The sequence below is a fragment of the Benincasa hispida genome, chromosome 8 (genome assembly GCF_009727055.1).
Source record: "Benincasa hispida cultivar B227 chromosome 8, ASM972705v1, whole genome shotgun sequence".
Taxonomy (NCBI): Eukaryota; Viridiplantae; Streptophyta; class Magnoliopsida; order Cucurbitales; family Cucurbitaceae; genus Benincasa; species Benincasa hispida.
The window spans coordinates 28,442,852-28,461,489 of NC_052356.1; the positions used below are offsets into that span (position 1 = coordinate 28,442,852).

General features: G+C 30.9%; 1 protein-coding gene across 4 annotated transcripts; it reads left to right on the forward strand.

The window, feature by feature from the left end:
- The first annotated feature begins 13,241 nt into the window (after window positions 1-13,241).
- Window positions 13,242-18,638, forward strand: LOC120083535 (DNA-directed RNA polymerases II and IV subunit 5A-like). Of its 4 annotated transcripts, XM_039039328.1 has the most exons (6): window positions 13,308-13,357; window positions 13,754-13,834; window positions 16,463-16,673; window positions 17,530-17,709; window positions 17,805-17,918; window positions 18,231-18,638. In XM_039039328.1, exons 3-6 carry the CDS (start codon window positions 16,473-16,475, stop codon window positions 18,354-18,356), a joined length of 621 nt encoding a protein of 206 aa, XP_038895256.1. In that variant the 5' UTR covers window positions 13,308-13,357; window positions 13,754-13,834; window positions 16,463-16,472; the 3' UTR covers window positions 18,357-18,638. The 4 variants fall into 4 exon arrangements, with proteins under 4 accessions (XP_038895258.1, XP_038895259.1, XP_038895255.1 ...); XM_039039330.1 differs by lacking the exon at window positions 13,754-13,834 and having other exon boundaries at window positions 13,242-13,370; XM_039039331.1 differs by lacking the exon at window positions 13,754-13,834 and having other exon boundaries at window positions 13,246-13,357.

An 18,638-nucleotide genomic window follows, 5' to 3' on the forward strand; every position in this document is an offset into this window, starting at 1 on the left:
TCGGCACCACAACACAGCTCTAAAGATCTAAAACTACGACTAAGCTAACACTGAGACTAAATATGGAGAGTGAGAACTTGGAATTTTTCTGAACTTTGAACTCTGGAGGGATTTCTTCTATTTATAGGCATTGGTCTTCTCCAGCTTGATGATGGGCAACATTAAAGTCCATGCCCTGGTCAGCCGCCTGACACTTAGATGCTTTTCAGACGCCACCTACTGCAGTTGCCCATGCTTGCAAGTGGTGATTTGACACAAACAACCTGAATCAATGAATCTTCCTTGCGTTGAATCCCTCCGACGCATGGCCCATGCGTTAGACCTTACCTGCGACACTTCTTAATCATGCATTAACCTCTTGTTGAAATCCTGCAATATAATATGTTAATGTCGTGGTACTTTAGTAATAAACATTCTTTTGCATGAGTTTGCTAATGTCTGAGTAATTCCATGCGTTTCTTCTAAAAATGAGGAGAATTTATCATTAAAAACCTTAATTGTTCCAACTTAAGAGCCACAATAACTTGTATTTCTACAAGTTATCAAACATTATAGGAAATTAAATAATGAATGTTAATTAAGGTTCAAGATTAAATCTAGTTATTAGTAAACAAGTTCTATGTTTAAGCCATTAAGGTTAAAATTTGGCCTATAAATCTTATTGGTCATTAAATAAATAACAAACATAATATTAAATTGAAAATTAAGCAAATATCCAAGTAAGGAAAAAAATCTAGAAAATAAAATAATAACAATATAAGAACATTTTGAAGAAAAGTAAATAATAATAATAATAATAATAATAATAATAATAAAAAAAAAAAAATAATAATAATAATAATAATAATATGTAAAAGGTTTAAGATAATAATGATATTTTTTTAAAAAAAGAGATAAATATAAAAAAAGTTAAACATTAAAAAAAGAGAGATAAATATAAAAGAAGATAAACATAAAAAAAAAGATAAATATAAAAAAGAAAGAAAGAAAGAAAGAAAAAAATAAATATAAAAAAAGATAAAAAAAAAAAAAGAAAAAAGAAAAAAGAAATATAAATATAAAAGAAAATAAACAAAAAAAATAAATATAAAAGAAGATAAACATTAAAAAAAATAAATATAAAAAAATAAACAAAAAAAGGGAGGTCAGTTAAAACTTCTCTACAAATAGGGAAGTGGAGCACTTTGTTGACAAAAAAATAAAAATAATAATAATAATAAAGAGCATTTCAAGACCAAATCATACAGAATAATTATTGCAGGGTAAGTAGTTTATCTCACCTTCTCTTTAAGTGTTTTATGGTAGTATACCTTTGTTATGTTGTTTTATTATGTTCTTATTGTTATGTGACATTACATGTTTAAAACACGTTTCTCTACAAGGGACCCCACGCATTATGTTTGTTCACGATTATATTAAGATCAAGTTTTAACTAGATACAGGTTATGCTTCCAGTACTGGCAGGGCATGTATGGTTGTACCCCTCTAAGCCCAATCTTACGTTACGATTTGATATGTTAGGGACTAGCAGGGTATGCATGGTTGCACCCCTCTATTCCAATCTTACGTTTATGATAATGGTTGATGTTGGATGCGACTCTGGTCCTACTGACTACATGACCTGCTAATCATCAGATGGGGTTAGTTTTCACTTAAATCCTCATCTTCCTACCAAGGCGAAGGAACTTACATTGGAAGCATAACTAACCACCTCATGTTATTATAAGTTTATGTTTTGGGTCCCAATCATATGTTTTCATGACATGTTGCATGTGACTGTGCATTTGATCACTGCCTTAAGTGAGAACTACTAACTAGGTATATTAGATACTCAGGTAAGGACACAGCGTAAGTGGAATGACCAAACGTCGCTCAATGGGCCAACCATAAAACTCACTATTTTGGTTATATATGCATTTTATTCCACTACGCTAATGTTTTATGGATCCTGGTGTTTTGTAAAATAAATTTTTTGTATAGTTTTGCTACTTCATTAAAAAATTTTAGACATGTTATTTTGAAATTTTTACCAAAATGCATCTCATGATAGAAAAACTCTAAGTATGCATGTTGTAATGGTCGAACCTTATTATGTAAGGGTCTGGCCGTTTATTTATTTATTTTAATATTATATTATAGTTTTGGTATTCGTGTTCTGATTGTGCTCATCAAGTTTACAACACGTTATCAACACGAGCTCTTATCGTTTTCCTTCCTAAAGGTAGGTTCTAAAGGTATGTCAATTTTTCTCTCTTCGTTATAATTAATAAATTTAACATTATTTTACATATTTATTTCTAAGATACGTATAATATTTTATGATAGTTTTGCCATGATAAGTCTCACAAAATCAAAATTTGTCACCCTTGATATCAACGACAATAATTATTTGTCTTAGGTGTTTGATGTCGAAATCCACCTGGATGCGATGAATCTTGGAGAGATTATTAAAGAGGGAAATACGACATCCAGTCAGGACAAAACAAAAACTATGATTTTTCTTCATCATCATCTCTACGAGGGATTGAAAATAGAGTATCTTACCACAAAAATCCCCATATCTTGTAGAGAAATTTGAAAGAGAGGTATGATCATTAAAAAAAAAAAAAACAATTATTCTTCCTAAAGCTCGTTATGAGTTGATGCACTTAAGGCTACAAGATTTCAAATCAGTAAGTGATTACAACTCCACATTATTTAAAATCAATTTGAAACTGTTGTTATGCGGAGAGAAAATTAATGATGTTAATATGTTAGAGAAGACATTTTCTACATTTCATGTCTCGAATATGCTCTTACAGCAACAATATCGAGAGAAAGGTTTTAAACAATATTATGAACTAGGCCAAACAAAATAACGATTTATTAATGAAAAATTAAGATTCTCGACCAATCGAAACGACACCATTTCCTGAAGTGAATGCTGTGAATTGTTGGGTTTTATGTCCTAAAATTCGTAGTATATAAGCAATGGAACTTATTCTGAAAATTAAATAAAGGTGTTATTGAATATATCTATTGCTTGAATAGAAATCCAATAAACCTAAAAGTCCTTTGACTATTGGATGAGTACTTGAACTTTATGTGGAGACATAAAGGTGGATTAGGTTCGAGTAAATAGTTAAAATGATCTCTAGTATATGGATAAGGTTGGGTACCTTATTTTGGTAACACTATTAATGCGGCCCGCTCTGTAGTTGTTACAAGGAGTTGTAAAGTGCTACAAACGAAGCGATCCTAATTCGTTCATGTTGGACATGAGGAGTGGGGTTGTCCTTGTGCAAAAGAGTTTGTACAAGATCGGACTACGAAATGAGTCACTCTTACTTTATAATGTTGTTTACTGTTTAAGACTGACTATTTCAAAGCGATGACATAGATAACTTGACCTTAATCCTGAGCTAACTATGAATTCCTGTTTATTCGGGATTGCCCGTAGATTTGCATAGGTGAGGGTTGGCTCAACAGCGCTGGCTCAATAAAACCGTCATTTCAGGGGTAAGACTGACAATTGTTCATTAGAGGATCAGTGGGGATTTAAGGAACAAGAGGTAATTTCGAGGGTAAAACAGAGATTTGACCCAGCCGTTATTACGAACAACCTGTGAAGGGTTAACTTACTAATCATGGTTATATCGAGCGGACATAATATATCTACAGTGAGGGGAGTTCAACTATGGGCTTTAGTGGAGCGACCCATTAGTTAACGAATGAGGGTTAGATCTGAGTTTAGCCGATTAATCTCGGATCGTTGGAGCCCATGATCTGTAGGTCCATGAGGTCCCCCTATTAGCTCGAAAATGGATTAGCTCTAGAGTAGCGTGATAAGTTAATTTGAAACGTTCAAATTAGAAATTAAACAGAATTGGAGAAAATATATTTAAATATGATTTAAATATATGAAGATGAATTTGTGTAAAAATTAATTTAATAATGGATATTAAATTAATTAGAATTATTTAAATTGTTTAAATAATTATTTATTAATTTTATTAGAAAATTAATTTATGAAATTAATTTGTAAAATTAATAAATTTTTATTTAAGAAATAAAATATGATTTTAAAATCAATTTTAGATTTTGGAAATAGAAAAATTACACAAAAAGGAAAAAAGTGTTTTTCCATGTTCATCTTCAATAGTTGCTCACTAGGAACCCATCACCTCCTCCTTCATTAAACTCCAAGCATGGGTTGCATCTCATGCAACACATCTCTTTGCATGATAGTCTGCAAATATTGAAAAGGTTGGAGTAAAGTTGAAGATGATGAACCGATTGAATTTTTGCTGAAAATTCGGATGAAGGAGGTGTTCTTCAATGGGTTGGTTCAGTGAGCTTTCTCCATAATCCATTTGATTCTAGCTTATTTTGAGTCCCACAACTCAATCGAGAGCATCAAGAGGATAGTAGGAAAGATCTTGTGGTGGTCTACACAAGGATTTGGAGGATTTTGCACTTGGAAATAGAGATTTCAACGGTTCGGCCAAGGTATGTTCTTGAAACCCATTATACTTTGTTTTAGAATGTTTATTTTATGCCAAAATTAATCAATTAGAGTGCTTATGGATCCTGATGTCTTCTGTTGTGCGCTGGTGTCGATCCAACATGAATTTTGATAATAATCATGGTGGTGGTCGAGGTCATGATCGTGGCAGAGGAAGAAATAATAATTATTTTTCATGGTGATCGTTTTAATCATTCAAATTTCAAAAGAACCACACAAAATGATGTTCACAAAGGAAAAACTCTACAAGATAAGAGTTCAAAAATTGTTGAAAATCAATGCTTCTGATACGAAATAACTAGGCATTAGTCATACACCTGTCGTACATCAAAACACTTAGTTGATCTCTATCAAGCATTCCTAAATGAAAAAGAGAAAAATGTGGAAACAAATTTTGCACACCAGGACATTGACATATTTGACCCATTCAATATGAAAAATTTGGATGTGGTAGACTTCTTTGAATCTACTGAAGAGAAAATCGATAAAATTGATGAAACATCAAGTGTTTCCTTTGACTTTGAAAATATCTAGACTTAATGTTGTTTTTTTATTCATCTCCATATTTTTCTCCTCTTAGTAGATGTTAACCTTTATATATTCCAAATGTTGTTTTTTCTTATTGTAATTATTTTCTTTTAATGAAGAAACCTGGATCATTTTCATATGTTGGGGTAAGTCAAACATAAGAAAGAAGTTCAACCCTAGCCCAACAAGTGTATGCTGACTCAAAAATGAGTAAAGAAAAATGTATATTGGAAGAGTTACCTGCTTTATCTTATGGATTATATTATACTCATATACGAGTAATTGAAACATATGCAACAATAAACCTGAAGTTCATGAATCCAAGCATGTTTAAAATTTGGCATGACATATTAGGTTCTCTAATGATGAGAAGAATTATTAAGAATTCAAATGGACATCCACTGAAGAACCAGAAGATTCTTTAATCTAATGAATTATCATGTGATGCTTGCTCTCAAGGAAAATTAATTATTAGACCATCACCAGTGAAAGTGGAGACTGAATCACTTACATTTTTAAAACAAATTCATGGTGATATATGTGGACTTATTAACCCACAAAGTGGACTATTTAGATATTTTTATGGTATTAGTAGACGCATCCAGCAAATAGTCACACGTGTGCTTATTATCAAGTCAAAATCTTGCATTTAAAAGATTACTTACTCAAATAATTAAGTTAAGAGCACAATTTCTTGATTATACAATTAAGACCATTCGTCTTGATAATGTTGGTGAATTTACTTCCCAAACTTTTTATAATTATTGTATGTCAATTGGGATAAGTGTTGAACATCCTGTAGCTCATGTTCATACACAAAATGGTTTAGCAGAATCAATCGTAAAACATTTGCAGTTAATTATTAGACCATTGCTTATGAGAGTTAAACTTCCTACATCGGTATGGGGACATGGTATTTTGCATATAACATCACTTGTACGCATTAGGCTAGTATCTTATTATAAGTACTTACAATTACAATTAGCTTATGGTTATGAGCCAAATATCTCCATATGAGAATTTTTGGATGTGCATTATATGTTCCAATTGCTCTAGCACAACGTACTAAGATGGGTCCTCAAAGGAGATTAGGAATATATATTGGATATGATTCCCCATCAATTATCAAATATCTTGAACCCCTAACTAGTGATGTATTTACTGCATAATTTACTGATTGTCATTTTAATGAGACAAATTTTCCAACATTAGGGGGAAGAATTAAGAAGTTGGAAAAAGAAATTACATGGAATCATCATTATTATCTCATTAGATCCTCTTACAAATCAATGTGAACTTGAAGTTCAAAAGATAAATCCTTTACAAAATATAGCAAATCAGTTACCAGATACATTTATAGATGCAAATAAAGTAACTAAGTCACAATACTAGTTGCAAATGTTCCATTGAAAATTGAGATCCTAACATAGCAAATTGTCACTAATGAGTCTGGAACACGCCAGAAGCATGGTAGACCAATGAGTTCCAAAGATAAAAATCCTAAAAGAAAAATAATTAATAGCCAAGAAGACTTGGTTGAGGATGTAAATACCAGTGAAGAAATTCATTGGCTAATGAGGAAGGTGGAATATATAAAGATAATAATGAGATTTCAATAAACTATGTCATGACAGGAAAAAGATGGAATTAAACTCATATAATTATTGACAACATTTTTTTGTATGATGTTGCTCTTAATATTATATCTGAAAATTAGGATTATGAACCAAAATCTGTTAAAGAATGTTGACATAGAAAATATTGGCTTCAGTGGAAAGAAGCAATCGAGGTACAATTAAATTCACTTTCAAAACGTCGGGTTTTTGAATCAGTAGTCCGAACACCAGAAAGTGTCAAATCTGTGGGATACAAATGAGTATTAGTGAGGAAAAGAAATGAAAATAATGAGGTCACAAGATAGCAAGATTAGTTGCACAAGGTTTTTCACAAATACCTGGTATTGATTATGAAAAGACATATTCTCTAATGGTGGATGCAATTACACTAAGATATTTGATTGGTCCAAATGTGTATGAAAATTTGGACGTGCATCTTATAGATGTAGTCACAACATATTTATATGGATCTCTTGATAATGATATTTAAATGAGAATCCCATAAAGATTTAAGGTAGATATAAATTAAATTTTGGGAATCGTATTCAGTAAAGTTATAGAGATTGCTATATGGATTGAAACAATCAGGATGAATATGGTACAATAGCCTGAGTGGATATTTGTCAGAAGAAGGATATCAAAACAATCCAATTATGTTCATATATTTTTATAAAGAAATAACAATCAAGATTTGCTATTATAACTGTATATGTTGACGACTTAAACATAATTGGGACTCCTGAAGAGCTTTCAAAGATAATAGAATATCTTAAGAAAGAACTTGAGATGAAAGATCTCGAAAAATTAAAATTTTGGCTTGGCTTGCAAATTGAGCACTTAGCAGATGAGATATTTGTTCATCAGTCAACTTATACAAGAAAAGTTTTGAAAAGATTTTATATAGACAAAACACATCTATTAAACATTCCAATGGAAATTCGTTCACTAGATGTGAGAAAGATATATTTCGATGTCGAGATGATAATGAAAAACTTCTTGGTCTTGAAATACCATATTTTAGTGCAATTGGTACACTTGTGTATCTTGTTAATAATATAAGACTAGATATTAATTTTCAGAAAATTTATTAGCAAGATATAGTTCTTCTCCAAGAAAAAGACATTGGAACTGAATTAAACATATATTCCATTATCTCCGAAGAACAATCGGCATGAGTTTGTTTTATTTAAATAAATCAAAATTTGATCTAGTTAGTTATGCAGTTTCTAAATATTTATCTGATCCACAAAAAGCTAGATCTCAAACAGGTTATCTGTTTACATGTGGAGGAACTGCTATATTATGACGATCGGTGAAATAGACCATAATAGTCATTTCTTCAAATCATGCTGAAATTCTTGCAATGCATGAGGCTAGTCGAGAATGTGTATGGCTAAGATCAATGACTTAGCACATTCACGAAACATTTGGTTTGTCTTCTAGTAAAAATCTTCCAACGATATTATACGAAGCAACACAACATGTATAACCTAAATAAAAGATGATATATTAAATGAGATAGAACAAACCATATTTCAATAAAGTTTTTTTACACTCACGATCTTGAAGAAAATGAGGACTTCACTGTACAAAAAATTTATTCGAATGATAACTCGATAGACTTATTTACAAAATCATTACCAATCGCAACATTTGAAAAAGTGGTGTACAACAATGGAACACAACGACTTAGAGATTTTTCATGAGGGGGAATAAATATATTGTACTCTTTTAGGAGTATATATTATATGAAATATGTAATTTTTTTCCTTCACTAGGTTTTTTTCCATTAGATTTTTCCTAGTAAGATTTTAATGAGGCATATTTCATATATATAATGGGCATCTAAGGGGGAATATTATAAATATTATGATAATAGATGCCCATTAGATGCTCATGCTTAGTGTCCATTGACCATATGTCATGCCCCCAAAGTATTCATGTGTCTCAATAGTGTCCATGTAATCTACCTCCTAGTTGGCTACTTGCCGAATTGCATATAAATAGTGACATTTGGTGGGTTTTGGAAGATACACCTATATTGGATAAAATCTAAGAAAATTGGAGAATGTGAAAAATTTAGAGAAATTTCTTTTAATATTTACTTATTTTATTATTATATTTATTTTAATATTATATTTTATTGGTATTTATATTCCCGTTGTGCTCCTCAAGTTTACAAAAATATGAATTGAACTATCAATTTAATCCCGTATAATTTGAAAATTATTGTTTTCATGAACAAATAATTAAAAAAAAATGCAAAAAAGTTACAAAACAATATTTCTTTAGTACCTAATAGTAATAACTATTGAAATGAAAATATAGTCTACTTATGAAACTCTTGTAGGCATTATTTGAAGGAATCAAATTCCTGTGGAAGCGTGTGAATGCCGTGCAATTGGATTTGAATTTCGAAATCAACAAAATACATAGCAAAAAACAGAATAAACATTATAATTAAAACATGCTATTGGAGAGGAAGAGGGAAAAAGACGAACCTTACCCTTGAAGACTATTCGATATTTCCTCTCCAAGTCACGAACAAACTCTAACTCTTCTGCAATATTTTTCCCTCTCAAATTTAACGAACTGCAAACACATAGGACATTATCATTTGGGCTTCATTGCTATTCCTGGACAAGAAATAATGTACTCTGGGATCCTTTGTGATTTTGGGAAAGGAAAATGAATTATTTTTTGCTTCAGAGCAAAATTGAAAAATCAAACATGAGAGTGAGGTTTTTTGGTAGCAGTGTTTTTCTTTTATGTAACACTTACAGATCAAATACACGCCTGAGAGAGTATATCATGAAGGGAATAACTCCCCTCACTTCATCAACTGTTGCAAAGGAGTTGAGTTTTTAATTTTAAAAAAAATCTTATTATTTAATTTAATTAAAATTAAATTCAGAATTCAATTTTAATTAAATATAATTAATTAATCTGATTAATCATTTATAAAATTAATTAATTAATCTCATTAATTGATTAATTATAATCTAAATTAAATATCACATATTTAATTAAACATGCATTCAAATCATATTTAAATGTATAACTGTCTCATAACCTTAGTCTTTAATATGAATCTTATTTACATTTCTTTAATATAAATCTTATTTATATTAATTTTAACATATAGTATTTATATGAATCACATTCATATAATAAATATTTGAATCTTATTTAAATATATTACTCTCATATATTATTAGTATTAATTATAAATCACATTTATAATTAACTATATATTATAATATATCAATATACATTATATTAATTTGAATCTCATTCANTTATATTAATTTGAATCTCATTCAAATATTTATCTCTCTTATTAATTATAAATCATATTTATAATTAACTATAGTGTATCAGTATATATTATATTAATTCTTTTATACATAATATTAATTATAAATCACATTCAAAATTAACTATGTATTATAATGTATCAATATACATTATACTTTATATTAATCAGATTAATATAAAATTTCTCTTTAAATAATTTGAACATTTCAAATTATAATAAAACCATTTATTCCTTATTTTATCCTTAGTGAACTAGCAAAAGGACTTAATAGACCTACATAAATCAGAAGCTCAAATGATACAAGATTACTTAATTAAATTTTTTAATTAATTAACCAACATTCATTAACTGTAGATCACTTCACTAAAGACCCATAGTTGTACTATTCGCATTGGAGATATATTTCTGTGTCCATGGATATAACCAATCAACAGTAAGTTGACACTTCAAGGATTGCTCATAACAACAGTTGGGTTAAATTACCGTTTTACTTTTGTAGTTACATCTAACTCCTTAAGTACCACCGATCTCTCTAATGACTAATTAATTATAATCTAACTATAAAGTAGACCTTTCTTTGGCCAGTGGGAGGGTGAGGCGTTTCATTGTTTAAGACCCGAAATAAACCCTTAAGAGAGCAATTCATCTTACTTTCCCTCAAGATGGGAAGAAGTGAATTTCATCTTGTGTAGTTGTGTTCTCAACTCCCCATTCGAATAAATCTCCAAATTTGTAGGCTTATTGAGTTAGCGTATCTGATCGCTCTCATCCATACAGATCAAAAGATTGGCCTCATAGACATGAGTTCACAGCTCATTCAGGATTACGGTCAAGTCATTTATGGTCATCTTAGTGAAATGTTAATCTCTTCATGTAACAACATTATAAAGAGAGACTAATCATTTCACGGTTCGGTCTTATATAAACTATTTATATAGGATACTTCCACTTACATGTCTCCACAATAATGATTAGAATCGATTAGTTTGTAACACTTTACAACCATTGTAACAATTAAAATTGGGCTGCATTCATAGTGTCATCAAAATAAGACACCCAACCTTATCCATATTTCACAGACCATTTAGGTTATTACTTAAACATGATCCACTTGTATGTAAACCTGTTTTAGTTATATTAAATAACATCAGATCTTATTTTTTGGATTGAGTTGTACAATTCTAAATGCTAAATAAAAGAACTCATTATTTTATTAAATAAGTAAATTCCGTTTATACAATACAAACCACGAGATTTAGGACATAATCCCCAACAATCTCCCACTTGTGCTAAAGCTAGTGCGGTATACAAAACAGTAAATATAATAATTACAATACAATAATGTACACTAATACAATAAATTAGGACATATACTATACCCAAGATTACTATTTTCATATTTTAAAATACTACTAATAGAATTATATTTTACATGCATCACACATGTTTTGTACTAGTTACACATGAGTAGGATGGACAACAATTTCAATAGGTGTTTTTTTTTTTTTTTTTTTTGTCCTTCTTTTTACATTTTTTAATATTTTAAAAAATTTATTCTAGATTGTTAATTAAAATTCCCAATTTGACAACTTAAAAAATCAACTTTTACTTTTAAACATACTAAGTTGCATCTCCTTGTACCACAAATTTCATTTTGATATTATTAAAGTGCAATTTAGATAAGTGGTAAGTTTTTCATTTGAATAATGGTTGAAAAATCAAATTGTTGGACAAATTTCGATGTTGGAAAAAGATCTCTTCCAAATGAATAATTCTTTAAATGGAAGTTTATTGTAAGACACATTGAAAAATGTATCTTCAAAGAAAATGTATTATCTTTCTCTTTTCTAGATTTGTTCTATGTATCTAGAATCATAAGATTTTTTTCAAATGATTTAACAGTGACAAAACATATTATCAAATAAGTTATTTCATTTTTTCCTTTATTTTTTATAATTATTTTGTACATCTCTCTTTTATTATTACGATTCTTTTAAGGAGATTTAAGAGTGATACACACTTTTTGTGAATGGCTTCTCTAGAAAAAAAAATTATAAAAACAAACAAATATTTCTTTATTTTTGCTCAAATGACTGAATGTAAAGATTTTTTTTTTTTTTTTTTTATTGAATTTTCAATAAATGTTCAAATATTTGAAAATAAGTATATGTATCTAAACAACTTTAGAAGTTGAAACAACCATACGTGTTTTTCTTTAATCACTATATATATTTTGTAAGATTTGAGTGAACAACTTATAATCAAACCATTTTTGTTTTTAGTACTATGTTTAATTAGAAGAAACAAGATTTTGTTTCATTCTTTTAATTTTAAGTATGTATAATATACCTTTTTTAATACTTTATTATGCTGCCCCTTATAAATTTTAATATATGTTTTATTTCATTCATTTTAATTATATCTTTATATTTTTTTTGTATTTTTATATCTCTTTCATTATTTTAAAATTTAAGGTCAAGTATATTCATAATTTTAAACAAATACATATAGTTTTAGGACTTTTTTTTATTATTAAAATTATGTCAAATGCATATTGTTCCAGCTAAATGATATATATATATATATATGTATGTATGTATATATATATATTTATTCATTCATTTAAAATTCAAATTCTACCATGAAAATTTACATTTCTAACAAAATTTAACGTGCATCACACAGTCTTTTAACTAGTATGTAATACATATCATTTGACTTTATTTGTTGAAAATGTATATTGAATTACAACTAATTAGATTTTAATTAAATTTAATTAGTCTTATTATCTAGGAATTTAAGTTTTTTGTAAAGCCTTTTTTTTTTTATTTATTTTAAAGAAATTATTTGATTAGTTACCAATAATTGATTTAATAATTCAATAGGAAAAAGTTGATTTAATGATTTAACGTGAAATTACCAAGTATTTGATCAAAATAGAAAATCAAAAGTTTCTTCTAATTTGATAAGTAAAGTTTCTTCTAGTTCATAGTAAGTAGTATAGATATGATTGTTCATATTTTTAAGTAAAAAAAGTTGAATTCTTAATCAAATTCGAAAAAAAGTTCTTAAAAATTAGTTTTTTTTAGTTTTAAAAAAATTGATTTTTGAAAATATTGATAGAAAATAGATAATAAAACCAGAATTTTAGAGTTGGAATAACTGTTTATTAGGGGTCTAAAAAACCAAACTAAACTGGAAGTCCAAACCGAATCGATCTGGTTTATTCAGTTTTCTCGTAATATGACCAAAATCAAATCGAACCGAACGGTTCATTGGGTCAACCGATCCAGTAATAATTAGCTTAGGGTTCCATTCAGCATTCTCACAGTCGTTCAGCCGTTCACATTCTCCGTCGTTTAACGCTGCTGCTGTCGCCGTCCGCCGCTGGTCGTAGTCTCTAGTATTCTTTTCCTCTTTTATCTCTCTCTTTTATATTCCTCAACTTGATTTTCCTTTCTATAAACCCTCAATCCTTTCCATACCCAGTTCTTTGTTTTGGGATTATAGGGTTTTTTTTTTTTTTTTTTTTTTTTTTTATTTTTAGATATCATTTGTTCAGCCCCTTTTAGATCTTATCCTCATTATTGTATTTCATATGGGTTTCCTGTTTGTTCTTGTTGGTTTTGATTTGTAAATACGTGTTGGGTTCCTCTTCTTTTGTTGATTTGGATGCGTGTGGGTTTTTTGTTCGGGTGGTTTTTCTTGGCTGGGTTTGGGTTTAATTCACAGTGACTTTTCTCAAAAGAAGAAAAAAGTGTTTATAAAGTTATTTTTCAAAAGCAGAGTGATTTTAAGGGTGCCACAACGTGGGGAAGACGTAAACGGAAATACTTGGTTCTGAAACGAAGATTTCTTTCTTACGAGGTATCAATTTAACGAGAATCTCCTTCTTAATCAGGTTCTTTCGATACTTTTTCCTCATAGAAACCAGTATCACTCTCGTTTTTCGGTCTGTGATTTTGTCGATATTTCTTTCATGAGGGTGATTTTTTTTCCTATTGTTGCCTGGATTATGGTTTAGGGTGGATTTCCCCCCTTCTACCAAGAGTGAATCAATACCCTTTGGAATGATTAATATGTAAATCACTAAATCACGAATGTCTGCATTTCTGGAAATTGGTTTGTCTCAACTTGATGTCTATGTTGAATGTCTGGGATTTGATGATTCCCTTTTATTTGGCTTTGATATTGCCATATGGTTTAGGATTAATGGAGTTGAGGAAAATGTTAATATATTTTATCTTTCTTCTTCATGGTTTTTTTTTTTGTACGGATGGCCTCATTTGGGAGGCCCAAATGAAAAAGGGCTGCTTATAGCATGTGATTTTACCCCATCGCCCTTGAGATGCAACCAATACGAATTTACTCGATCTCGATGGCTCGTCACACGTTCCTCGATGGCTCGCCACACGTTCCTTGTTTGTATATCCTTCGACGGCAACACCTTTACACTCGAAACTCCACTATCTCTGCATCAAGTAACATTCTTCTTCTTGTTTGTAGTTTAACTCGACTATTATCAGGTAACATTCTTCTCGTTTTTTGTATTTTGGCATCATTCACTCAAAACTCGACTATCTCGTTATCATGTTCCTTGGGATCATGTTCCTCGATATGCGTTTTCATGTTGCTTGATACTCGACCGACACGATTTTCATTTCTGTTTTCATATCTTGCATGTTTGGCTGGACTTCGAGTTTGTTTCGTTTCAGTTTTCAAATTTTTGTTATTTTGGACCACCTGGAGTTTAGGGTTTGAGTTGGATAATGCATGAAGGTGGAAAATTAAACCAAATGCTCGACAATCGACCATCTAGTCACTTGTAATGTAGCAAGTAAGGGATACCATGTAGCATGTATCGGGTATTGAGAAAGCGAGTATCCTGTATCGTACATCGTGTATCGAATATTGAACAGAATTATTATTTTTCTCTGTTTTTTGTTATTCTATGCAGTATGGCTAGACAATTCAAGATTCCTCCCAATGATTGTTTCCTAGGCCAAGCGACCAGCCTATCCTTTCACATTGGGGTAGCTAACAAGATTGTGAAAGAGAAGCTTACTCCCACTCAGCTTGTCTGACATGGACAATATCTTCAACAGTCCATTGGTCCACTACATTCTATCGAGGGAGGTTGAAGACCATAGGAAGGATTCAATGACTTTCGAGTTGAATGATACTGTTGTAACATTCACCAAAGAAGACTTCCTATTGGTGACGGGATTGTGGCGGTCACCCAATCCAATAGTTGTGAGGAGGGCTGAAGGAACTGAATCTCTACCTAATAGGTACTTGGGGAATGACTTCGCAGGGGACATCCATATTGGTACCTTAGAGACAATGTACAAGGAGATGGAGTTTGATAATGATATGGATGCTGTGAAGATGACATTGGTCTACTACACTGAATTGGCCCTCGTCTTCTCCCTTCCCATCATAGCCAATTCATAGCCAATTCAGTGTAGTAGACCAATGTCATCTTTTCTCAATAGAATGTAGTAGACCAATGGACTGTTGAAGATAATATCCATGTTTACAAATCGACCAAATACAGTCTTCCTGAAGAGTGCAAGCTTAGTGGGAGTAAACTTCTCTTTCACAATCTTGTTAGCCGTTCCAATATGAGAGGATAGGCTGGTTGCTTGGCCTGGGAAATGATCATGGGAAAAAATCTTGAATTGTCTAGCCATACTGCATAAAATAACAAAAAACAGGAAAACATAAGAATTTTGTTCAATACTTGATACACGATGCACGATACAAGATACTCGATTTCTTGATACCTGATACATGCTACATAAGTGACAAGATGGTTGATTGTCAAGCATTCGATTTGATTTTCCACCTTCATGCATTATCCAACTCAAACCCTAAACTCCAGACGGTTCAAAATAACAAAAATTTGAAAATTGAAACGAAACAAACTCGATACAAAAACCGAGAAGAATGTTACCTGATGATAGTCGAGTTAAACTACAAACAAGGCGAAGAATGTTACCTCATGCAGAGATAGTGGAGTTTCGAGTATAGAGGTGTTGTCGTCGAAGGATATACATTCGGATGAATAGAGAGAACAGCCTGAGCTCGTGGGAAGTGGTGAAATAATGGACTTCAACGCCTTCAAACTGGTTTTGAATTCAAAATAATCGAGCATTGAGTATGACGTTGATATGATCGAGTATACATTTGTCGATTGCAGCCATATCGAGTGACCATGAAGTTGGGTATCGAGTGACCGTGCATCGAGGAATGTGTGACCAGCCATCAAGGATCGAGTAAATTCGTATTGTCAGAATGTCAATTTCCATTACTTTCTCTACAGGAGGCCATTTTTCATTTGGACCTCTCAAATGAGACCACCCCTACAAAAAACCCTTCGTTTTTTTCCCCTTTTACCCCTGTTTTTGGTCTGGGAATTGGGTTTTATACTCTTCTATGTGCATCTTGTTGAGAATAATGATTGAGTTGTGAATTTCTTGAAAACGTTTTTAGGCTGAAAGAGATGGTGTTGTCAGAGGAAGAGATCACCAAATTATTTAGAGTCCGAAAAACTGTGTTGCAGATGTTGAAAGATAGAGGCTACTTTGTTGGAGACTCTGAGCTTGCTATGTCAAGAGAACAATTTAAGTATAAGTTTGGTGAGAGCATGAAAAGAGAAGATCTTGTTATCAATAAATCCAAGAGAAATAATAGCTCTGAGCAGGTATATTCTCATGCTATAGAATGATAATATCATTTATTTAACCTCCTTTTGATAACTATTTAGGTTCTGTTTGGTAGTCATTTTGTTTTTGAAAATCAAGCCTATAGATATTACACCCATCTCCAATTTCTTATCTTTTTTTTACCAATCCTTTAAAAAACTAAATCAAATTTTGAAAACTAAAATAACTAACTTTTAAAAACTTGTTTTCTTTGGAATTTGGCTAAAAATTCAACCATTGTACTTGAGAAAGATACAAATCATTGTAAGAAATGAGGTGGAAATAGGTTTAATTTTAAAAAATTAAAGATAAAAAACGAAATAGTTACCAAACGGGGTCTTAGTTTTCGGCTTTAGTTTCTTAAAATTGTGTTTCCTGTCTCCCAACTTATTTACCATCATTTTCATTTTCTTAAGTAAACATTGATAACTTAGCAACTTCAATAAAAAAAAGTTTTTAAATACTACTTTTCTTTAGTTTTTAAAACTTGGCTTAGATTTTATAAATAACTATATAACAAAACCAATAGGTGGAGGTATTTACAAGCTTAATTTTCATGAATCGAAAACCATATGGTTATAAAATGGCGTCTCAATGACTCATGCAATTAGTTGTGTATTTGAACATGTTTAAACTTTACCTTGAGAAAATGTTGCAGTTAATTTTCTCAGGGAAAGTTTCTATTTGAGCCATTCTCGCGTACTTTGACATTGAAAATACTTAACTAACGATCATTGAGTAGTAATTAATATTGTTTGACAAATATATCCCAAATTTATATAAAGGATGGTTATAGGGATGTACAGGTTATTTGTTATTTGTTCCCCTCCTCTTATTTATGATTCTTTTACACAGATATATATTTTCTTTCCTGAAGAGCCAAAGGTTGGTATTAAGACGGTGCAAACTTATGTCAATCGTATGAAATCAGAGAATGTCTCTAGAGCATTATTGGTTGTCCAACAGAATTTGACCCCCTTTGCTCGTACTAAGGTTGGCGAAATATCTTCTCAATTCCATTTGGAGGTTTTCCAGGTAAAAGCTAAATATCTAAATAGTTTCCAGAGTCTTTTAATGTCGGACAGAATATAAGAATATAGTATTTACCTCTCTTTCACTTTCTGATGCAGGAAGCAGAATTGATGGTCAACATTAAAGATCACGTTCTCATTCCCGAGCACCAGTTGCTGACAAATGAAGAGAAGAAGACGTTGTTGGAGAGGTATACGGTGAAAGAAACACAAGTGAGTTTCATTTTATTTGATCTTATTTTCTTCAAATACACGAATGTTGTGAGAATTTATCTTCCATAAATATGTTGTGATAACCTCGGTAGATTGGCTCGTGGTGAATAATGGCTATGTAAATAAGTTCAAGCTATGATATGATCACCTAGATTTAATATCTTACAAGTTATATTGCCAATCAAATATAGTAGGGTTAGACGATCATTTTGTTAGGATAGTCGAGATGTGTGAAAACTGGCTCTAATACTCTTGGATACGATAGAAATGTCTATCTGTTAGTTCTTAATGTGATTTTGTATTTTGTCTCAGCTACCTCGCATACAAGTTACCGATCCAATTGCTAGATATTATGGGATGAAGCGTGGACAAGTAGTGAAAATCATTCGACCAAGTGAAACTGCAGGAAGATATGTGACTTATAGATATGTTGTTTGAGATCAATCTGATACGAGCGACTGAAGTCATGGTACCTGCCTACTTGGAAGTGTGGAAGTGGTTCGAGTTCTAGGCAATTCTCCTATACGAGCTCAAACTAGAAAATTCTTTTATTTAGAATTTAGATAGAAAATTCATCGATTGTTTCTCTCTATTCTTTCATTTACTCACAAGCATGTATTTTTTTAAAAACAAGAAAGGGAAACAAAAACTTACTGGTCCCATATATTGAGGTTTTTGGTGACAAAGAAAGTCGATGAACTACCTAGTTTATCCACTGAA